The 23,919-nt window shown below is 31.7% G+C and overlaps 3 protein-coding genes across 6 annotated transcripts; all 3 read right to left on the reverse strand.

Annotated features, from left to right (window-relative positions):
* On the reverse strand, positions 1,193 to 7,604 carry LOC109362187 (glutamate--tRNA ligase, chloroplastic/mitochondrial-like). Its single transcript, XM_019607805.1, has 13 exons — positions 7,327 to 7,604; positions 6,431 to 6,549; positions 6,215 to 6,336; positions 5,436 to 5,615; positions 4,977 to 5,095; positions 4,859 to 4,907; positions 3,495 to 3,596; positions 3,235 to 3,337; positions 3,056 to 3,119; positions 2,617 to 2,731; positions 2,390 to 2,490; positions 1,990 to 2,143; positions 1,193 to 1,645 (listed from the first exon to the last, which is right to left on the reverse strand). The coding sequence occupies exons 1-13, from the start codon at positions 7,533 to 7,535 to the stop codon at positions 1,421 to 1,423; spliced, it is 1,662 nt and encodes a 553-aa protein (XP_019463350.1). The 5' UTR covers positions 7,536 to 7,604; the 3' UTR covers positions 1,193 to 1,420.
* LOC109362188 (2-alkenal reductase (NADP(+)-dependent)-like) lies at positions 3,854 to 20,770 on the reverse strand. Of its 2 annotated transcripts, XR_002109376.1 has the most exons (6): positions 20,490 to 20,770; positions 19,348 to 19,525; positions 18,801 to 18,967; positions 18,256 to 18,338; positions 17,683 to 18,125; positions 3,854 to 3,867 (listed from the first exon to the last, which is right to left on the reverse strand). XR_002109376.1 is itself a non-coding variant. In XM_019607807.1 (5 exons), exons 1-5 carry the CDS (start codon positions 20,718 to 20,720, stop codon positions 17,747 to 17,749), a joined length of 1,038 nt encoding a protein of 345 aa, XP_019463352.1. In that variant the 5' UTR covers positions 20,721 to 20,770; the 3' UTR covers positions 17,660 to 17,746. The 2 variants fall into 2 exon arrangements, 1 of the variants encoding a protein (XP_019463352.1); XM_019607807.1 differs by lacking the exon at positions 3,854 to 3,867 and having other exon boundaries at positions 17,660 to 18,125.
* On the reverse strand, positions 9,773 to 14,380 carry LOC109362189. 3 transcript variants are annotated; one of them, XM_019607810.1, is made up of 5 exons: positions 14,290 to 14,380; positions 11,050 to 11,176; positions 10,852 to 10,924; positions 10,091 to 10,363; positions 9,773 to 9,880 (listed from the first exon to the last, which is right to left on the reverse strand). In XM_019607810.1, the coding sequence occupies exons 1-4, from the start codon at positions 14,315 to 14,317 to the stop codon at positions 10,097 to 10,099; spliced, it is 495 nt and encodes a 164-aa protein (XP_019463355.1). In that variant the 5' UTR covers positions 14,318 to 14,380; the 3' UTR covers positions 9,773 to 9,880; positions 10,091 to 10,096. The 3 variants fall into 3 exon arrangements, with proteins under 3 accessions (XP_019463355.1, XP_019463354.1, XP_019463353.1); XM_019607809.1 differs by having other exon boundaries at positions 9,773 to 9,889; positions 10,061 to 10,363; XM_019607808.1 differs by having other exon boundaries at positions 9,773 to 9,883; positions 10,055 to 10,363.

The following is a 23,919-nucleotide window of genomic DNA, read 5'->3' on the forward strand; positions in this document are numbered from 1 at the left end:
GTTTTCCAGAAATTGAACTTTTATGCATTAGAATCATAGTATTATATCTGCATGTTGAACACCTTTTATTTACCAAAAATGGCTGAAACAAGCAAAGGCCTTAAAACATGTTCAAATCCTGTCCCACATGTGGAAAATGGTTTGTTAGTAGAAGATATATCACTTAGGTGATGCATTTCTTCATATATTTTATGTTTTTTATTCTTTTTATTAATCTTTAGTAATTTTTTATTCTTTTTAAAACTACTTATTAAAAATAACAATTTGTTCTTGCTTTTCTTTATGTTACATCGAAAGTAGCTGCTTAAGGTTCGGCCATTCGAATTTTTGTAATTCCTTTTTATTTCTCATCAAAAGAATGAAATCTTCTTTTGAAAATCCTATCTATTTTTAGCATGATAATACTAATGTGAATTTGTCTTGAGAGGATTTCTACTCTATCTATATTGGGTGAGTGTTGTGTTAATATTGTTAAATAATAAAGGACAAATAGGTAAACGAAAATAAAAATTAACTATTTAATATGCCGAAATTATCCTAAAATACTAACAGCTAAATCATACTCCTCACATTCCCTATCTTTTTGTAGTTTTAGGTTTTTTATTTTGTTTCAAAACTTGTGGTTTCATAATTTAGATGCTTTGGCAAAAAAAAACAATTTTATCCTTCCTTCCCACATAGTTATACTTTCATCTTTTTAGACCATAAATTAATTAATGAATTAAGTGTACAATTTTCAAGAGAATATAGTATATGGACATTTAAGTAGAAATACTATAAAATAGAAATCAAATTAATGATTTCTTAGTAAATGTTTGAATACCTTCAACTTTAAAAAAAAATTAAGGAAAGATTGAGTAAAGTTCTGCATATCCTTATCTTTCAATTCATTATAATCTGTATTCCCCTCTACATTATTAACATTCAATTTTTATGAGAAACTTATTGAGATGAACAGTTATACAAAGTGATTAGTTTATTACCCATAGAATAAGGAGATACCCTTAATTATATCAAAAACATTGGAAAATGAATTATAAACTTTCCTCTGGACGCTACTCTAGCAACTGTATAATAATTGTTTTAAGTTCAGGTAGTAATGAAAATTAAATTGAGATTAGACACTTGCCATCATAGATATAAAAATAAAAGCTACTTTTAAAGTTAGATATAAACTTGGGAGGTGCGTCAGTTGTAAATAATCATGATTCCAAATCAAGCTACAAGAGGAAATATTTGTAATTACCTTAAAGCTGAAACTTATTTCCAAAGATAATATAATCTGAAACGAATTAAAATACAATTTCTCAGTAAAATTACAATGAGACTTATCTTGTTAAAAAGAATGCATAAAGTAAAGCACCAAACATAAGTCTAAAACCTGAGTGCTATGTGTTGGACCAGAAAAATCAGTTCTCAATTACACAGAAGTAGCTGTCTCTTTGATAGGATGATCCTTGGACAATGTTTCCCAGTTAATTTGCCCAAGAATTTTGAATCTTTCATCAAGTGTCACGAAGCCGACTTCAGGAGCTAAGATACTGGTAGTTCCAGCTTTATGGAGAAGTAAAACACTAGCCCCCAGATCAGGTCCATGAAGTTTTCCGGTCAGCAAAAGTCGGATGGGCATGAAAAGCGATTTTCCCTTGAACATGAAGAAGAACATATTTTAAGGTATTACATGTACTGAAATACAAGAAATTCCCTTTAACTATAGGTCAATTTTAAAAAACATTCCTATGATTCAAATCTCAACAACTTGACTCCTTCAACTTGTCAAACAGTGCATATTAACTTCAAATGCACAGAGGGTTAATTTTGAACTACATCGCACAATTTAGTATTCACGAAGTCGAAATGTTAAGAGTTTTGAACCACATTGGTTCACTATAAATTCCCTATAGTTTGAGAGAATACCTTGCATTTTAGCCAAATATAATTTATTTAACAGAATGCAAATGGCGTTTGAGACTATCCAGTTCAGCTCACCTTGCGATTACGTGATTTACCAAATTCTTTCACCCATTTTTGCCAGCTAGCTTGGCTTTCAAGTGCAGATACCAGATCACCACTTTCATAGGCACCCAAGAGGCTGGCGGAAAATTCGGAAAGATTATCTTGTAAGACCGGTTCTGCATCTTGGCTGCCATTGACATGCAGAAAGCCGTAAATAACTAACCATTGTTAGAACACATACCATCACAAATGAATACATCACATACTAAATACACAAATTAAATTTTATAGAAAAACAACAATGAGCTTCATAGGTTCAAGCTTCATGACTAGCAAAGGTAAATTCACAAAAAGTTGTAGATCACAATATTGTATTTATAAGAGGCTAATGACACATAAGAAGAAACTCCTGTTAGAAGAAAATGAATATTACCTCCGTAAAGTTAAATTTAAAGGATAAGAAAGAAAGATAACAAGCGCCTTTTCTGCATCAGTTATCAAGTCAATCCCATCCTTAAGTAGCTGAGCTGCATCCTGTTAGACAACCGTCACGAGACATGAAAACACCATACCAAATATCATTATGCTTCAGAAATTGAAAACTAAACTGATTCTACTTATAAGGAGACTGGAACAATAATGCATGCAAGTGAGTCTCACATCGATGAAGGGCCCTGCCGAAACTGTAAGTAAGCCGGATGTCTTCCAGTGCTCTCCAATAAGGTTTGTGAACTCCTCTTCTGGATGTCCTCTTAAATAATGACCATTCATCCACCTAAATAGAAGACATAAAGAACAATTAGAAGGCCATTAATTGTCATTCTATTTTTAATTTTAGAAGCAAAGCTTTGAAAGATCAGCTAATGGTAGAAGTCCACTTTCCCAATTCGAATAAATTAACTAAAAATACAAGAACAACCATAAGGAAAGTAAAATGCAATATATATCCTATATTAAAAACTAGACACAAGATTTTATCATTTAGATAAAAAAATGTCGGTAAGAAATTTGACCTATTTTGTCTCAAGATAAAACAAAGGCCTACCATGGAAACAACGCACATGGTTATCCATATAAAGTAGATCAAAAGAAAAATTACCTTAACTTCGTCGAATCAAAAACAGCACCACTTTTGTTAACACGTTCAATAGTGAATTTTTCAACTGTTTAACAAAAAAAATGCATTCTAAAGTAAGAAATGGTCAAACAAATTTCGAGCTTAGCAAACAAACCATGAATACCGTACTACAAAAAGGAGTTCAGACAAAACTCACTAACCAAGTTGATCGAGGGTGAAAAACTCATTTTCGGTCCCATCACCCCAACCTAATAATGCTAGGTAGTTCACCATTGCTTGAGGTAGGTATCCCATCTCCCTGAACTGTAATACAGCAGAGATCAGTGTTCTGAACTTATTATCGATACAATAGATAAAGCTTTATAACTTGCCTTGTACAATTAAAAAAGAAACAAGAGTCAAGTGAGACCTCATAGCATAACTTTAAGACAGATAAAATGTGGAGATGAATCACCCCTACCTGAGTCACTGACGTTGCACCATGTCGTTTCGATAATTTACTGCGATCAGGAGCTAAAATCAAGGAAACATGTGCAAAGTGAGGCATGGGAAATCCTAGTGCCTGTAAACACATTCATGCAGAGATGTGGAACAAACCATAATCAATTCCCTAGATCATTGCATAGCACAAGGAAGAAAATTAAAAGAAGGATTTCAATGTAGTGAATACAACGAGTTTTTTAGAGAGAAATTTTTTAACCAAAAGCCTGCTCAATGGTTTAACAATATACTGACTTTTTTATAAATAGCCACATACTGACTTAATCAACCACTTTATTGGTTAACTTTCAGCTAGCTAGACTTTCTCAGTCTGGATTTCCAAAATCATAACTCTCCTAAATATCTTTCCCCCTTTTACAGAAATAATATTTTTTAGAGATAAGAGAAAATAAATGAAACCAATAAAACAAGAAATGTATCTAGCAGATATAAACTAACAACCCAGTGTCCTATTACATTATGAAAAATAAACAAACCATTACAATTTTCACAAAGTCATTTTCCCTGTGTACTCAATCTCAGACAACCAACATTTTAGAACTCTCCCCAACCTTCTTTTGTTAAGTTAATTTCTGATTTGAATTGAAATTCATTTAATTTTGTTGTCCTTTATTATGGGGTTGCCTCTACTACATTACATTTCCCCCCTTTGGCACCATCGTTAAATTAAGTAGTGATAAATGCCTTTCATATGAAGCTTCTAGTATACCAAATGATGAAATGCAATCTGTCATACTCTAGAGTCTATAACACTGTTTACCAAAAAATTCATCCCCTCTGGCTCTGTCACTTTCAATCCCCCACAACATTAGATTTCATACTTCAGTAGAACTTTTTTTACCAAAGAATTACGTCAACCTAACTTACAGTCAAAAAATGATAGAAACAATGCAGACTCTTAACTCTCACTGAATGAGTTCTTGCCTGCACTCACTCTCTTCTGTCCTAACATTTACCCCCACTCACCGCCTGAAGTTTCCTTCTCACCATTTTTCACTGCCACGTAGGCAGACTGTTATACTGCAAGCCATTAGCTTGGATATTTCTTATTTCAAGGGCTCTATAAATGTTCCAACCTATGATTCAACTGAGATTTGATAGGATGATACCAGACAGGCTGACCTAGACATGTTCGAACATCTGAGTTCTGATAAATTCAAAACTAATGAAATACCAACTTCACATACAATATTTTCTCAACTGAATTTGGATTTTAGTTTGTTGTTGGCTTTAATTGTGGATTAAACGGCAAAGGAGTCGCTTTGAATTCTAAGGAAAAAAAGATGGTATAAAAGAAGATATGCTATGTAGCTTGCACTTTACCTTGTATATCAATGCCTGCCTTAGAGTGTTTGGTAAATGCTCCTCTGCTCTGAATTACCAATATTTGTAGAATAAATCAGTGATAAATACAGCTTGACTAAGAAATTATAATCACTACCTGATAACATGAGAAATAGCCATGGTAGCATCATCCACTGTTACACAAAAGTTGTAAACAGGCTGACCATTACTCCTCATTATCACAAAATCTCCAAGTGTAGCCAAGTTCCAAGTAACCTTCAAGACACTACCAAATAAAGTTAATAGGAGTAAACGATATTTTACAAGAAACACTCTAAGGCACATCCAAAAACCAAAAACAAAACTACTTCTGTGACAATACAGTATATTTAATCAGCCATTTCTAAACTCTAAAGGGAGCATGGACAGAAGATTATGAGATTAAATAAAATACTTTCAAGTTCCAAGATATCAGTTGACTTCTGGATGTGAAGGTAACATGTATTAAGAGATATGAGCCATATCATTTTTACCATACAAAGTAGGAAATCATCAATCATACCAGAATAAAAACAAAGAAAGAATGAACAAACTGAAAAGGATGGAAAGAACTCACTTCGCCTCGTATTATGTCATTAATTTTTAAACTTCCTTCAGGGACACGAAACCGGTATGTATAAGGAGTTCCTTTTGCCAGCTCTTCTTCTACTTCCTCATTAGTTGCACTAGCCCATTTGCCTGTGTATACTGGAGGCAGGTTCTTTAGTTTGGCAACCACCTTCATTTTTTCTAGTTCCTGTTAAGATGAATAAGAGTCAAGAAGAATCCTCAAGAAAGTCTCGATCAAAAAAATATACATGCCTTAAAAGTAGTAGAGTAAAAGATGACCAAACTCCAATGCCACAGTCTTATAACTGCATACTTCTTTCTAAGTGATATAAATCCCAAAAATAAGAAACCTTCGTGAAAATTAATTCTCAAATAAATAGAACCAAAAAGCATAATCACAGATGCAAAACAAATTGAGTTTATACAGCAAAGACACACAGTAGATCAATAATAGCAAATTCAGTCATTGACAACTCAATGTACTTTCAAATTTCATTCAAGTTACTTAAAAAGGAAGTACAACTGAAGAACTAACCAACCTGAAGCTAACGAAACTTTTCCCCCAGATCAAATGTACTTAAAAAAGGGCACAAATAATGCAACACAACTAATGTCATCATTACAAATACTGTTGAAATCCTGTTTCTAATTTTAAAGTTAGACGATCCTCAATGAAGGCGAAACTATTACATAGCAGACAATTTGAAGAATATGAGCAAATTCCCAAGTCATATCATAAGGCAATAAAAGGTTACAATGCATGTTACAGAGTTTGTGTACAAATACCTCATTAGAGCAGAAGCAGCAATAAACATGACCAGATTCACGGAGTTTCTCAGCATATTGTTTGTACAAAGAATTCCTCTCAGACTGCCTATATGGACCATAATCCCCACCAACACCGGGACCTAATAAGTTAACCACATTGCAATGCAATGACTTTAACTAAATCATGAATAAATGTTTCTGAAGTAAAAAACTGAAAAGCAGCACATTACTTACCTTCATCCCATTCAAGGCCAAGCCAAGAAAGATCACGAAGCACGGCTTCCTCGGATTCCCGGGTAGACCTCTCCAAGTCAGTATCCTCAATTCTCAAAACAAATTTCCCACCTTTGGACCTGAAATTTCATAATAAAAAACCAGTGAGAAATAATCAAATCAAAACCAAATCACATCAAACAAACTTCCCACCTTTGAAACGACTAGCAAAAAAGCTAGGCGCATAAAACTATAGCTAATAAACTAGCTGATTGAATTAGAACCATTTAAAAGATTAGCTGCTATCTATTAAACTAACCGGTATATATGAAATGTAATAAGCTCCTAAGTTATAAGACCATAATAAACCTCTAGTAACTTATCGAATATGAGCTTATTATATAGAAATAAACCTTTTTACCATACACTAGAATATAGCTTTTTTTGTCAAATAAGTTAGTCGACTAATTACAAACCACACAGTGGTGTTACTAAACACTCAAATTCTCAATATCACAATCACAAACCACGTAAAAATGTCTCGTAAAATTAATATAAAAAGTGATGAATTGCGGGACATAAAGTACGACTGGAAATGACAGTTACATAATTCTCGAAATGACAGTTACAAACCACATAGTGATGTTATATAATTCTTTCATTTTCCTTACAGACGAACAACATAAAAAATGTCTCGTAAAATTAATATAAAAGGTGATGAATTGCGGGACATAAAGTACAACTGGAAATGACAGTTACATAATTCTCGAAATGACAGTTACAAACCACATAGTGGTGTTATATAATTCTCTCATTTAACTTACAGACGAACAACATAAAAAATGTCTCGTAAAATTAATATAAAAAGTGACGAACTACGGCACCATATAAAGTGTAAGCAGTGAATTGAAACGAACCTAGCGAACAAGTAATTGAACAAAGCAGTTCTGGCACCACCGACATGGAGGTTACCAGTAGGAGAAGGTGCGAAACGAACACGAACGGGTTCTGAAAGAGAAGTAGTGACTGAAAAGGTTCGGTAGAAGAATTTATAAGAAGAATGGTGCATTAATGGAGAAGAGGAAGCAGTAGAAGCAACCTTCTTCATCCATGCGGTAATCGCCATTGATTCTGATTCCTTCCTTATTCAACTTTCACCTCAAGATCAAAAAATACACAAATTCTAGAGTAAACAACTTATTTTGCTTCAAACCAATTCTTCTTCAAAAAAATTTGAAATGATTTCCAAAGATATTAGGTCAAATTAGTATTATTAATAGAGTTTAAAAGGTATACACCATTTAAAAAAATTTATACGGTATATTTTTTATTTAAGAGTTAATTAGGAATAATATGAATAGTGGATGAAATTTATTAAAAATATTTACACGGTAGTATATATATATTAAATCTAACATCAATATATTGTCATTTATACAATTATCATATATGTTTTATTTAACTATTTTGTATAAAAATATTTCTAAAAAGTAACAATGTATAAAATTCTCTTGTTATTATATATTTTTCTCTCTCTTGACAATGTAAGGGGATTCACTTACTCTAAGAGTAAGTGAAAAAAAAGTTATTTCACATCTTAGTCATTCATTTTATGAAAATTTAATGGTTAAGGTTCACTCGCTAATTTGAACTATTGGATATTGAATTTCCTTAGAATGAATGATTATAATGTGAAGTAGTTTTTTTCCACCTACTGTAAGTAGATTCATTCCCTTTAACAAATTTCTATTATTATTTTCACTTGTAGTTTGAGTATTTAATCTTTCATGTATCCAATTGATTTACACCAAAATTTACAAGAGTAAAATTTTCTAAATTCTATTCCCTTGAATTAAATGGGAAAACATAATATATCCTACAATTTAGGTCATTCTTTCTGTTGGTTAAAATACTCTCTTACAGTTTGGCTTTCTCATAATAACTGTTAATCTAATTAAGTGGTGTGTCCACTCTTGTGAGGCATCGCTCTTGTGGAATGGCTCTAGGCTTGATGGTGTCCAAATATTTGTTTGTTCTTTGCATGGAGAAATTGGCTCTTCTCATCAATCAAAAAGTGGAACTTGGTGTGTGGCTTCCGCTAAAGCTTTCTAGAGGAGGTACGACTATTTCTCACTTATTATCTGTGAATGATGCTCTTCTCTTTTGTGAGGCAACCAATTCTCAAGTAAGTATGGTTTCATCAACCCTCAGGGAGTTTTGTCAAGCATCAGGTTTTAAAATTAATGTGGCGAAGTCTAAGTTTACTTGTTCAAGAACTGTGACTAACAGAAGAAAAAGTAATTTCAAGAATCTTTGCTCTATGCGTGTGATTAGTACTCTTGGAAGTTATCTAGGTATTCCACTTGTCCAAGGGAAAGTCGGTAGAGCTCTTTTTAATCCGATATTGGAAAAGATCCAGAGGCACATGGCTACTTGGAAATCTAATCTCCTTAATAAGGTTGGTCGTTTGTGTTTTACGAAGTGAGTCATATCTTCTATTCCTATTTAAATCATGCAGGTTATGTGGCTATCTCAAAGTGTTTGCAACATCATTGACAAGATGACAAGGAATTTTCTTTAGGGTGGGGATGTTAGCAAAAAAGAGTCTTAATTTAGTAAGGTGGGATGTTCTCTTGAGGCACAAGCGTAATGGTGGACTTGGGATAAGGAATTCTAGGACAACATTTCTCTTCTTGGGAAGTTGAGCTGGAACATAGCTAGTCACAGTGATAAGTTGTGGTGTAGAGTCTTACAGGATAAGTATCTTGGGGGAACTCTATGTTGTTTGCTCCACCTAAAGCAGTTGCTTCTTACACTTGGAGGAGTATTGTGAAGGTTACTCATAATCTTAAGGAGGGTTTCACTTTGCACCTAGAAAGTAGTGATAGGTCTTTGTGGTATGATAATTGGGACATGTTTTGACAAGTTATGCAACTATGTCAACATTTCTGATTCTCGCTTCCGAGTGAAGGATATTTGGATGAAAGACAATTGAGAATTTGATAATTTTTACACTACTTTTCCCTTTGAGCTTAATAATTTTATCCGAAATAATTTTTTTGTGGATTCTCATACTAAGGATGAGGGGTGGATTTAGGATAGTCATGCTACAATGGAAAAGTGGATTTAGAAGTGCAATTAGAATCATGAAAAGTAGCCAAACTATATTTCCCAGCATTCAAATCTTTTTGCAGCCATCATCACATATGATGAGACATTTAACAAAAAAATAAACTCAGTAATATCAAATATATGAATCGAATTATGTCATATTGCTCCATCATTACATATAATTGCAATGACAATAATTGCACATAATTTTATTTAAGACAAATTACTTACATGTCTAACTTTAAAATAATCATAATTAATATCATGTCCAAATTCCAACCACATCCATCTTTTTAATCAAATTGCAATTTTGATAGTAACATAGAAACAATAAGCAATCCTATGTATACAATCAACAGAATTCTATCACAATATTTTCTATCCTAAAAAGTGTGTCACTTCATGAGCCACATTTTGTAATTAGTCAGAAAAATACTTAATTATTAAAAAAATTTAACTTAAATATATTTTTTAACCAATCACAAAATAATGGTATATGAAGTAGTACACTTTTCGAGATAAAAGATATGCTCCCGATCATTCTGCTTAAAGGACATTATGATGAAATGACAAGAATTAAGATTCCTGTCCCGTGTTTTGGAACCAAATAGCTGCAAGTGTCACAATGGAAGCATAAACTGAATTAGGCAACCTTTGAACCACTCTGCCAAAACCTGGAACACCTTCAGTGGCTCTCTTTGTTGCCACTGCAATTGTTGGTGCTACAACCAGAGTCAGAATAAGTTTTTGACTAACATAACTGAATGTTTCACTTGTCATCTCATGTATGAAACTATAAAATTCATCTCTGTCAATTTCCTCATCGATGTTGATGTCACAGTTCTGTACATTGTTCACTCAAGTTAGAGAAATGGACCAGATATTTTATCGAATTTACGAAAAGTATGTTAGAATATCTTAAATTATATTATAGAGAATATATATTTGTTTCTATAAGATGAAACGTTCATATTCATAAGTAAATACAATACTAACAAGGCGTTGGTCTAGTGATATAAGGTTCTATTGGATTCTCAAGGTCGAGGGTTCGATTCCTAAGATCGACACTTGTTGGAAGGGACAGACACAAACCCCGAAAGGTGAAATGTTCGTATTCATAAGCAAACACAATACTAACAAGGCGTTGGTCTAGTGGTGTAAGGCTCCATTGGATTCCCAAGGTCGAGGGTTCGATTCCTAAGAGCGACACTTGTTGGAAGGGGCAACCACAAACTCCGAAAGGGATTAGTTCTTTACCCAGAAAGGTGAAGTAATACCCTTCATAGTATCGATAAAATAAGTATGCATAGTGCATAAAGTGATTTAAGTACCTTGATGATTTCTCTAACTTTGTCTTTTGAAGGAGGATCAAAATGAGGACCAGGTAAATGCTTATTAAGATCACTACAACAGAAAAAACAAATCTCTTTTAGAAGAACTATTCAAATTTCTTCATTATTATTATATATAAAAAGGAAATCTTATTAACTAAGTGAAAATGTTGAAGACAATTATAAAGTAGTTCTTACTTGAAGACAAGCAAAACAGCAATATAAAGATCCTCAAAAGTCAAATTAGCTGTTCTTGATTGATTCTTTACATGATCATAAACTTGATCTGTTATCTTCCTTATTTGCCTTTGTCTCCACTCCTTACCTGTGTAAAGTGCAAGCCTATTAAATACAAGCAATATGATTGAACACAATCTTTTTTCCGATGTTACTTCATCATCAACCATTCATATTTTTTAAGTATAACCAAGGATATCCTCTCATCCTAAGAGTAACGAACTATTCCCTCTAGGGTGTGTGATTGTCTCTCCCAACAAATGTCGCTCTCAGGAATCGAACATTTGACATTTGGCCTTAATACCTGGGGATCTAGTGAGACCTTACACCACTAGACCAACGCCTTATTGGTATCAACCATTCATATTTAATCATCATTGACTCTTACCAACAAGGCGTTGGTTTATTGGTGTAAGATTCCACTAGATCGATCCCATAATGACCAAAAGGATAAAAGTTCAATTCTTCGGAGCGACACTTCTTTGGAGGGACAACCACGCACCCCGAAATGGATTAGTTACTTACCAAAAGGTGAGGAGATACCCTTAATAGTACCAAAAAAATCATCATTGACTCTTAACTAAAAATAATGCAAATGAAAGGTGAACAATAGACTGCCTATGTATAAATATTTACACTGACAATACATAGATATTACACTAAAAGTTTTACCAGTCAAGTGTATGTTTATTTTAATATACTGTATCTTACATATGCTATAATGCAATGACTGGTTAAGGCATAAAAACTATATTATCAATGAACCACACGAGTGTTAAACACAAAAAAGAGCATTGAGTACATCAAATTTACTAGTATGTGTATGATTTATTTAATATGTTGTATCTTACATATGCAATAAGGTAGTGTTCAATGAATAAATGCATAAAAACTACATTATCATAAAAACCAGTTAAGTCAAGTTCATGCAGAATGAAACCTTAATGGTTTTAATCTTCAAGGATGCTGGTTAGTACTTTATGTTTCCCTCGTCTCGTGAGCTTCGTGTAACGGAAAGGTTGTAACCATGACGTCAAGGTGGAAACAACTTTTTCGCTTGTGAGAATAAGACTGCGTACATCTACTCTCTCCAGATTTCACTAAGTGAGAGCCTCGTACATTGAGCTGTCGTTTTAGTCGATCCAACCTAGTAAGATAAAGGTTTGATTGTTGGTTGTTGAACTTTCTCTTTCCCTCCTTCTCTTGTGAGCTTCATTTTTCTATCATTTGCATATTAAGGTTATTACAAATTTACAATACTAACCGTTAGTGACTACAACAGCCTATGAGTAAGGAACTAATCCCTATCAGAGTGTGTGATTGTCCCTCCCAATAAAAGTCACTCTCAGGAGTCAAACCCTTAACCTCCTAATCTATCTGAGGATCTAATGGAGCCTTATACTATTACACCAACATCTTGTTGGTAATGACTATAGCAGTTAAATCACCCAAGTTTGGCTGTATACACAGAACAAATAATGAAGGTAGCTATAATTTATTTCAAAATGACACTTTTTTTTTGTTTCCCACAAGTATCCTCGCACCGGAGACAATCCTGTCCGAGCTGGGAACATCCACAGGTATGTGGGGCTAACTCTCCCAACGAGCATTTTTACATCCACAAGATTCAAACCCGGATTCTTGCTTAAGGGGTTGAACCAACGCTCGTTGGTAAAACAAATAAATATATAAACAACCTCTGCAAAGAGATTTATGAAACATTCCTGTTTGAAACAAACTCAACTAAATTTCCAGCAGAAAGCAAACATAAAAGTTTAGCAATTGTATTGTTACTATTTGACTAGAATTACCAAATTCAATTTCAATCCATACTCAAGTTAAAATTGTAATCATGACCTGTTAAAATCCTTGGTTAAGGAACATATTTCTTATACTTATAGCATGCAATTTTCTACTTCCCTAGATTCACAACATAATAAATTCAATCACAGAACAGACAATAAAATATTAGAAGAATCAGCAAAGAGGAAAGGTTTTTCCTTCCACAAAACAGCCTGATGAATATTGATCCTGAACATTTGACACACAATTCACTCATTTTGGTAGGAACCGCGATTTGGTTCTTTCGTACCAATTCGTTGTTCTTTTGTGATCTGGTTCCCTTTAAGGAATGAACTAGATTTTTACCTACAGTTTAAGTAAAAGAAAAGAAGAATAATTGGTAATGTACACTCACTTACACGAATGAGTGACAACAAACAAGAAACTTTTTTATCCTTGGGTATTTCTCCTATGGTAAAACAAAAGTTGATTCAACTCTACAAAAAGCAGCACTAGAAACAACGACGATACAGTGAGCTATAGAAGTCCTACTGAATATACACATAGTCTACCAGTATTTGACAAGGTAACATACCACGTACTACATACTCGTATCCGTACCAAAAAGAATCACGTGTCAGATAACTATGATCCGGACAAGAATCTTGCTTTGATGTCAAACCCAGAAGAGGTTGGTCCAACGACATAGTGGCCTAAAACCGTAGCTACATAGTACACAATAGGAATACAGGTTCATGGTTCACTTACATACGTGGTTTGTCACTTTCTACATTAATTTTAGTGAGACTCGGTAAGTGGTACAGGGTAGGATATAATGAGAGAATTACGTAACTATGCCTAAAACCAGGAGCAGTCCACCAGCGAGCAGACTCGACAATTCGCCCCCAGCATCGGAGGAGGAGATCCTTTTCTAGAATTCCGCATCCTTTACACAATAGGCACTAGAATCTCAGCCTATCCACTAGCAATCACCGTGACGCTGGTACACTACATCTATATGGTTCGTGGTATCGGATCGATGTGCAGTTTGTCATTTTTTACACTATTATGGCAAGACTTCTTCTGAGGGTGAGCTTGGAGGCAAGGTTATTTGTTTTGTGATCGGGAATTCAAACCTGTCTATGTGTGTTTGATGCTAGCTATACATAGTTGTCAATTATAAGTGTATAAGGTAAAGGTTGCATTAAGCAATCGATAATCAACAAAAAAAAAAAAAAAAAACTTATGTTGAATCTCAAATTACAATTAAAAGAATCACTCAAGGAAAAAAGGTTTTTAAAGGAAAACAACAAATTAGAAAAACTGGAGAAATAAATGGTTGCAGAAACATAAAAATCAGATGCATGTATAAGATGAAAGGAAGAAAAAAAATGAGAAATGGTTGATTTGAAATATTACCTTGGAACTTATCTAAGACTTGTCCCATGATTCCAAACAACGTTGTTATTATGATTCTGATGTGAATGAGAAAAGGTATAGTGTGTCCGTGCGTCTTATAGAATCAGTAATGGAGATGTGTCCCACTTTTAGTGTTATATTTACTAGCCTGTCGATAGATATTCCGTGTCTGCGACCCGTATTTTTATTTTTATGATATTAAGTATTAAATTTGTATTATTTATTTTAGAGAATTAAAATGTTTTTTATAGGATGTACTTTATGTTATAATTTTTGGATTATAATATTCAACTTAAAAGTGAGATGTATTAATTATAGTTATCTAGGATTACATGGTTTTACTTTAGAAACAAAAATATTATGGACAAAATAGGAAAATAATTATTTCAAGTTTTGGCTTTATGTATAGTATAGATATACAGATCCAATTAAAAAATATCACATAATTAAAAGGAAAATCACAAAAAGATAAAATATATTCTTTATAGTACTTGGTGAGAATGTGATTAATGTTTTATACTCAATTTACTATCATTATTTTGCTTTATTTGAGTCAAATTCCAACTAGAGAACATAATGTATCCATTAATTTATGGTATTAGAGTTTTTTAATATTGATATTGTTTTTTATACTATTAATAAATCATTCATCATTCATATGTTAATATTATTGACTTTCAAATAATACAAATCAATGAATGGTGAATGACGTAACAGTATAAATTTTTTACATTGATAGTACATAACTTTTAAACTCTTTTTATATTATTATATCATCAATTATTTGTATTAAATCATTATTATATATTTATTATTAATAAATCTTTTATATTGATTAAAGATAAATAATTCATTCTATCAACTATGTGTATTGTGTACCACTCTACTATGTCTATTTTTTGAAGTTTATTTTATGGTACAATGAGAAAGGTGGATGAATATACTAAGTGACATATTAGGGAAGGAATTAATATTTATGTATTACTAGTGTAAAAATTTATATACAGTATATATTATCCACGATTTATTTGTATTACTTTTCTTGGAGAGTTAATGATGATAAAACATTGATAGGAAATGATTCAGTATATAAAACTCAATAACTCATACATGATTAATAAATATATATTTTTCTGTTAAGAAACAGTTATTGTTCTTAAAACTTATATCTTATATCCATATATTAACCAAAATAAATTTTGGTCATCTCTTCATTAGTTTAAATTTAAAACTTGTCTAGGATATGTAGGTTTTTTTCTTCTAAAAAGTAAAAGGTAAGTATTGTGTTTTAGACTAAATCTTGTTTTTTAAATGAATTTACCAAAAATAATTTAAATAAATGAAAATTACATAAGTCAATAGCATCAACTAGTAAGACTAAGGATAGATTATTGTTGCTTATTATTATATAATTACATAAATATTGTTTCTTAATGAATTTATCTAAAAATATCAAATTAAATGGTAATTCCTTGTCTTATTAAATGAATGATATTCATCCTTCATGTAATATGATGTATCATTAAAAATATGAGTATAATATTTTTAGCACATCATTCATCATTTATTTGTTATTTTATAATAATTACGAAAAATGAATAGTGAATGATGTAGTGACAGTATAAAAAACTCTTATATTGTCAGTGCATATCTATTTTTTTCTCTAGCAAGTAAAGTATATCCTCAAAGCATGAGATAAGTTGTCTTCTCTAGCAAGTAAAATCATGATATGTGTCATATTTTTCTAGTTTTTAGAAATATTTTTATAGAAAATGATTAAATATGACACATGTTATGATTTTATTAGTTGAAAAAAATAATTTATCTCCTAGTATGAAAAAATATTTTATTCTAATATCTCACCCAAGAGTTGACGTGGGACAAACATCCAACAACTATTGGGAGCACATTTGTTGTTCCACAAAATGCGTCACTACTTATAATCGGTTAAAAAAATATATTTAAATTAAAATCTTAATAATTAATTATTTTTCTGACCAATCATAAATGGTGGTACATTGAGTGGTACTACTAACAAAATGTTAGTCTAATTGTGTTGTTAAATCTAAAAAATTAAAAGTTTAAGAGTTTGATTCATGTGAACGATCCTTATAAAGAAACAATTACATGTTTCAAAAGAAATTAGGTCCTTAATTATAGTGTACTAAAATGACCTTAGTAGCAAAAAAATTCAGGCTTATGTCATACTAATGCCCACATGTATTGTGCCTTGTATGACATATAAATATAATTAAAACAACTTATCTTGACAAATTCAAAGAGATCAATATAAAGAATTAAGTCTAAAGATCAAGGATCTTAGTCACCCTACAAGACTATCAACAATCCATTGTTCAGGTAAATCATTTCTAATCATAATCTCACACTTACACACACCAAATTAATAAAGCAAATGAAAATATAAAAAGTTTTATATATTATCAGTCTATTATTCATTTGTAATTATTATTGATTCTTCAAAAAAACTAATATAAATAAGTGATAGATAATCTATTCACTGATTATATATAAATCTTTACACTAATAACTTATAAATATTACACTCAACAAAATATTGGATGTAGCTTTAAGTCTTTATCTTTATTAAATCATATAACAAAAGTGAGATATTCACTTCTAATCAAATAAAAGTATATTTTTTTAAATATTTAGAGATAAAGAGAACTAAAAGTATACTCCTTATGCTGAAATATGATAATTCTTTTGAACTATGATTATTATAATAGACAATAATCGTCAATTTAAATAATGTAAGGCAGAATACATGACAAGAACTGAGGTTTTTCAAGGAAACTTCACAGTTCATGTATGTCGTATATTGAATAGACAATTATGCTATAGTATAAAGGTTCTCTTGTGTGTATATCTTCATAGAAATGGATAGATATGTGTTGTGTTCCACCCAAAGTCATTTTAAGTTTAGAGAAGTTGCACCAAACTTTTAGTTAAGGGTCTTAATGACTCATGAGTGTGGAAGCGAAATACAACCAGACTCTGGGAGTATCAAAACCATGTTCTATAAAACATCTAGATAGATCAATGGCCTCGACGTGTTAGCCACCACGACCGTGGATTACATAATGATTCATAGTCGAAACGTATAAACGGCCAACACGACCCTAAATCAGCATCGATCGACAAATTTCTTAATTTGGTTTATAGACTTCGGCTATTTTGATGGGTCTGGGTAAAAGACTATATACATTTATTTTGTATACCCTATGTGTGCATGCTTGACATGAGCAAGAGCATGTAATCATTTTAGAAATGATGTGTTCCTCAACAATCATTCTTATCATGAAATTATCATAAAATGTCACTGAAGAAGGACAATGATAAATACCAAAACTAAAGCTACAAAGAAGGTTCAACAATGAACATAAAATTAGAACAAAACATAAAAGATCACATAATGTATAGCAGAAGCATGTGTTTCTTATTCATGTGCAACAGCAACAACTTGTTTACCAACATTGCGGCCGCTAAAAATGCCAACTAAGGCTGCAGGGCCATTCTCAATTCCCTCAGCAATGTCTTCAACATACACAACCTTCCCTTCTTTGATCTTAGGCAATAGAAATTCCAAGTATTTCGGATAAAGGTGATAGTAATCAGTAACGATAAAGCCTTGCAGACGAACTCGATTATATATGAGTTTCGATAAATTTTTTACACCTTCTTGTTCAGTTAGATTATACTGCGAGATCATACCACAAACCGGTATCCGGGCATGGACTTTCAAGTTTGAGAGTACAGCATCAAGTGTCTTCCCTCCAACATTCTCAAAGTAAATGTCTATGCCTTGTGGAAAGTACCTGATATTTTAATTGATTCAATAGTTATTGCTAATGTATGTGTTACTAGGTGAAGTAATTGAACACTTTGTTATGGGAATAAACAAATGAAAGTAAAGTTTATGTACACAACTATTAGATAATGAATGACCTTTTCAAAGCTGCATCAAGATCTGGTTCTTCTTTGTAGTTGAAAGCTTCATCATATCCAAATTTGTTCTTCAATAGATCCACCTAGTTGTAAAAAATATACTAAGTGTTTTTCTTTTGTGGCAAATATAAATTCAGTGTATTTTAGGCCATTTTAATGATAAGCATTTACAAAATTTATAATTTGATATTTGACATGAATAACAGCATAGTCTATTGACCCAAAAAACATCCTTCATTTGAATTCAATTTCTATCTTGTAGAATAATTAGGCTAATTCAAAATAGGAGCACTTTGAGCAGCAGAATAAATAGTGAAAAAGGTGATGTTGATTCATCATTTATTCATGCATATATATAAACACAAATAGAGTGTGAGTTTGGCGCAACAGTAAAGTTGTCGCTCAATGACCATGACGTCACATGATCAAATGCTGAAAACAGCCTCTCCGCTTGCGAGGTTAAGGCTGTGTAATCTCCCATCCCTAAACCGTACTAAGTAGAAGTCTCGTGCACTAGGTCGCCCGACAAATATTTAGACAAGTACCTTCTCTTTGGTTCCAGCACTTCCAACAACATAACAACCGGTCAATTTGGCAAATTGTCCAACAAGTTGACCAACAGCACCTGAGGCAGCAGAAACAAAAACAGTCTCTCCTTCCTTGGGAGAGCTTAATTCAAAGAAACCAGCATAAGCAGTCATTCCTGGCATACCTGTGTTCCAAACATACCCAATAGCTTAATAGAGAAATAAAGGACCAATTTATCACATATTGGCATGAACGGTTTATTTGTGAGTTGAATTTTAGAGGGAAATGAAAGACTTGAGAGTCCTGGAATACACTTTTAAAATGACTTTGAAACCTTTCATTTTCATTACTTCCATTCCAAAACGCAACTCGCAAACGAACTCTAACAGCTAGTTTGTAAGTTGAGTTTTGGAGGGGAATGAATGGAAATGGAAGGATTCAGAGTCATCTCAATCATGTATTTAAAGGTTCCAAGCCTTTCATTTCATTTTTTTTCCATCCAAAATTCAACTTGCAAACACGCCCGAAGAATCGATTTAAACTGAAATTGTTGAGTATACATACCAAGGATTCCAGTATAGTAGGAAAGTGGAACATCACTATTCTCAATTTTGGTAACTAATTGAGCAGCAGGAACCAAACTATACTCTTCCCATGTAGTAAATCCCCATACAAGATCACCTTTCTTGTAATTTGAGTGTCCTGATTCTATAACTTTAGCCACACCATAACCAGCTATTGGCTGCAACGTTATTCAAGTAGTCAAGCATAGGAAGATAAATGTCAAAAAAAAAAAGTCATCATGGAACTCAAGAGTGTAACTCAAGAGTGTCATCATGGAACTAAAGAATTATACACAATCATTACATCATCCACCATTCATTTGAATTACTTTTTGACCGTTGACAATTGTCACAGAAGCATCTTACAAGTTTGTCAAATCATAGAAACATAATATATGGTTCTTTTCGGCACGGGTACGAGTACGTGGTAAAGAGTATGCTAAACATACAGTATGCTAAGGGTATACTTAGTGATAATTTTTTTTATTTTAGTAGATACACTTTAACTTTTTTTATAAACTCGTTTATGTTTATTATTAATAATTTAATAGTTTAAAATAAACCTATACGCATTTTTAAATGATAAAACCATACATTTCTAACTAAAAATGGTTATTTTATATCACCAACTTAAAAATTAAGCCCAAATCTATTTAAAAGACCATATTAAATTAGGGTTTTCTTTCTTCCCCACATCCTCTACTACATGAACGTAGCAACCACCACCTACATCGTTTTAGAATGCTGAAGAACTATAATTTGTTTTCACAAACTGGTCGTGATATGGATGAATGGGGATCACCTGTCCCAAAATCAGTGTGTCTCCATGTCCCAAGCCAATAAGGTTTGTTCAAGTATGTTACTTTACGTTTTTTAAATTCTTTTTTTAATGAAGTGTCAATTTTTTATTGGACCGGTACAGGAAAATGGGACAGGTGATTTGTGTCCGATACGGATGAGGATCTGCTGTCCCCAACCATGACCAATCAAAACAGAATTAATAAAGTTATGAATATTTAATTTTTTTAAAAGGCGTGACATAATAGGATTGGTATGGGAGAGGATTTGAGACAGCATATCCTTGTCCGTCTTGATTATATATGATGGAATTTTGAAAGAGAAAGTGGTAAAAGAATAACTTACAGAAGCAGGAACATAAGTAGGAGATCCTTTACGCTCAGAGCCTTCAGGCTTGGTCATAGCACCTCTCATGTATGGATCACATGACAAATAGAGATTCTTTATCAACACATTATTAGAACCTTCTGGAAGTTCCAAACTGATTGTGCTTTCAACAACGTTAAAGTCAGATTCTTTAGGAAAACCAGTAACATAGTTACTTAGAATCACTTGCTTGTTCCTCACTTGTGCCATCTTAAACTTCTTCTATGTGTTGTGTTGTGTTTCTAATAGAAAAAGTTGGCGAATTCATATATATAGAGAGAGAGAATGGAAAAGGGCAAAATGGAAAAGGGCAAAATGGACAATGGCTATCATTCACTCATAACTTCACTTGTTTTACTCACTCATTTGGACCTGACTCACTTATTTGGTTGGACTCGATCTTGTTTGAAGTCGAATATAGTTGGGTATTGTTGAGTCTAGGTTAGAGTCAAATAAGCTGACTAGACTCAATGATATTCGTTCGTTATGTTTATATGTAGTCATTCAATTTCGAACAAAATATTGACATACTATTCGTTCAAAGTATTATTCATTTTTTTTTTTTGCATATATATATATATGTAAATAATTAGACAGGTAAGTATAATGCACATCCAGTTCATACGTGACAATGTTAGGTAATTAGACAATAAGGTTATTAACAAATGGTATGAAATAAGGTGTACATAAGTGCTTTAAAGCTAGTTATAACTGAATAGTTAATTCTTTATCATGTTTTTTAAAAATTGCCTTATAAAAATTATTCTAATTATAATGAGTTTTTAATGGAGATGAGCTTTCATACTCTATTTGTTATCTCTCTAATTTGATCAATAAGTTAAGGTTTTATCTCAAAATTAATTGGCATTATGAGGAGTAGTTTAATAGTAATTTAATCATTTCCGAGACAATGGGGTAGGCGATGTGAGACTTACTTTCTAATATGTCTCTCCATATAAGTAGTCTCTCAGACCAGGCGAATGATTACTTTTCACTCATAACTAAATACATCTTTTGACACATAACAACTGGAAAGAAGTTGAGCTCTGACTCTGATATCATGTTAAAGTTCCGTCTCAAAATTAATTGGCAATATGAAGAGTAACTCAACATATATTTAAATCATTCTCGAGTTAATGAAGCAAATAATTCTTGAATTCACTAAGTTCCAATAACTCATAGGTGGATCCCACGTTGATTACCTAATTGTTTTAATAGTTGAGTTTGTCTGTATCTTATATATGTGTGGTCAATCTTATTTTCATTCTCGTGAAAACTAGCGACAATTGTTGGGAGGGTAGCCATAAACTCCGAAAAAGATTAGTTACATTGTTCAAAAAAGTGATGGCATATGTTTGGCCAAGAAAATCTTAATTTCATTCCAATTACCTAGCAAAATTCTGAGGTAAAATTTATTGTTTGGGATTCAGGATAATAATACTTACATTTTCTTTTTTTTTAATGTATGAGTCAAGAATCTTAATTTACTTTTGTAAAATTATCTAATAAGAAATGTGAGTTTTTTTAGATGAGCATTATCTAATAAATTTATAATTTTTGTTATATTGGAAAAACAAATTATTTTATTGGCAAGAGATTCTTTATCTTCTAGAAAATTATTTTTTATGTAAACAACGTTATTTAAATATTAATTAAGTTAGAAGTAATTAAGTATTATTTTATTATTATATCAAATTATTCATTGTTTGGAATAATGAATTTGCATTAAATATTTTTTATCAGTATTTCTGTTTTTATAAATAATTTATTAAATAATATCTCAAATATTATTTTATTATACTATTATTTCATTTCATTTTTGACTAAATAATTATAAAAACAATTATTATAGAATATTTAAGATTATTTCATTGTAATTTTCATTCTATATCCATAATTATAAAAAACTTATCTTATATATTTATTGTGATTAGTGTTATATTACATATTATTCTAATATAAAAACATAATCTCAATATTGTTGTATTCTATGTTATATATTATTATATTACAGAGTAAACTACTTGATTTCCCTGATTTTTATACATATTATACGGATTGACCCTACATGATAAATAAGTATGATTTTTCTAACAAAAAAATGATGATAAATGTAATTAAGCTAAATAAAATATAATATAATGTGCAAAAATGTCCAAATAATATACGAGTCAATGTATTTTCATTATTTTTGGTTCAATATAAGATGCATAAATAATTCTAAAGACATATCTAAATCACTCTTATACTATAATCTAATAAACAAAAAATAATGAAAATGTATTGACTTGAATGTTATTAATTATAAGGAAAGAGGGTAAAGGAATGAACCAAAAGGACTTGCACATAGAGATGACAAAACGGACATTGCCCACATAGCCCACATTTGTTGTGGGTATGACATATAAAATTTGCCCATTTCGCCCGACTCGTTTTGCACGCTAAGTTTGTGGGCATTTCCGTTGGGCATGCGGGAGGCTCGCTGACGACCCATAAACATAATTTAAGGAAAAAGTAAGAAAATTTTAAATAAGTTATGATGTAATGTGATTTTTAATCTATAAAAAAATTGTAATATAATGTGATTTATTAAACTTCATGTAAAACATAAAAAAAATTAATTTTTATCTTCAACCACTTTATTTAATTTAATTGCATTTATTATATGAATTTTTTATTTTCTTAATTGTTCAATAATGTCCGCGGGCCGCCCGTAAGCCTGTTAGCCCATTTTAAAACAGACAGTGTATTGAAATTTATTTGTGTTAACCAATGTGGGCATGCCCGTGCCCACTTAAATTTTTGCGGGCATTTGCGGGTGCAGGCTAAACGTGTCGGGCAACCCTTTTTGCCATCTCTACTTGCACATATGAACACATATTTATCATTCACATAGTAATAAATATGAACGGTGGATAATACACTAACACTATATATCATAAAATAAAAATAGTTTTATCATCCTATCATATACCTAAAATTGAATTTATTATTACAACTCACAATGAATTTTAATATCATAAATTTATTTTATCCTACATCATGTAATACATTAAAAATAATAACATGATAGATTGAGGTTGAGTTTGTGTTTACCTACTCGAACCTAAACACAATGGACATGAAAAAGACTACTATTCCCTCCTTTGTGGAGTTGCGGATAATCTGTACCAAACCACTCAAAACCTATATCTTTTATTTAAATTAAATTATTTGTTTTTCAATGTTATATATATAATGTAATATTTATGTTTGCAAATATTTATATATACTCACTACATCATTTATTCGAATTAATTTTTTGAAGAATTAATAATAATTAAATATGAATGGTAGACGGTACATTAATATTATATAAAACTTATACTATTAGTACATATTTTTTTTTATCTTACATGTATATGTGTGT

The sequence above is a fragment of the Lupinus angustifolius genome, chromosome LG12 (genome assembly GCF_001865875.1).
Source record: "Lupinus angustifolius cultivar Tanjil chromosome LG12, LupAngTanjil_v1.0, whole genome shotgun sequence".
NCBI lineage: Eukaryota > Viridiplantae > Streptophyta > Magnoliopsida > Fabales > Fabaceae > Lupinus > Lupinus angustifolius.

Excerpts from the sequence above, each read along its gene's own strand:
- LOC109362188 (XM_019607807.1), bottom strand. The coding sequence starts at position 20,720 with ATGGCACAAGTGAGGAACAAGCAAGTGATTCTAAGTAACTATGTTACT. Across the intron at positions 18,968-19,347 it reads CTACTATACTGGAATCCTTG|GTATGCCAGGAATGACTGCT; the intron begins GTATGTATACTC and ends TTTGGAACACAG. Across the intron at positions 18,339-18,800 it reads GTGCTGGAACCAAAGAGAAG|GTGGATCTATTGAAGAACAA; the intron begins GTACTTGTCTAA and ends TTTTACAACTAG.
- LOC109362187 (XM_019607805.1), bottom strand. The coding sequence starts at position 7,535 with ATGGCGATTACCGCATGGATGAAGAAGGTTGCTTCTACTGCTTCCTCT. Across the intron at positions 4,908-4,976 it reads GCTATTTCTCATGTTATCAG|AGCAGAGGAGCATTTACCAA; the intron begins GTAGTGATTATA and ends TTGGTAATTCAG. Across the intron at positions 2,732-3,055 it reads TTTGATTCGACGAAGTTAAG|GTGGATGAATGGTCATTATT; the intron begins GTAATTTTTCTT and ends TCTTCTATTTAG.
- LOC109362189 (XM_019607810.1), bottom strand. The coding sequence starts at position 14,317 with ATGGGACAAGTCTTAGATAAGTTCCAAG. Across the intron at positions 10,925-11,049 it reads GCTGTTTTGCTTGTCTTCAA|TGATCTTAATAAGCATTTAC; the intron begins GTAAGAACTACT and ends TTTCTGTTGTAG. Across the intron at positions 10,364-10,851 it reads AAGTTAGAGAAATCATCAAG|AACTGTGACATCAACATCGA; the intron begins GTACTTAAATCA and ends AACAATGTACAG.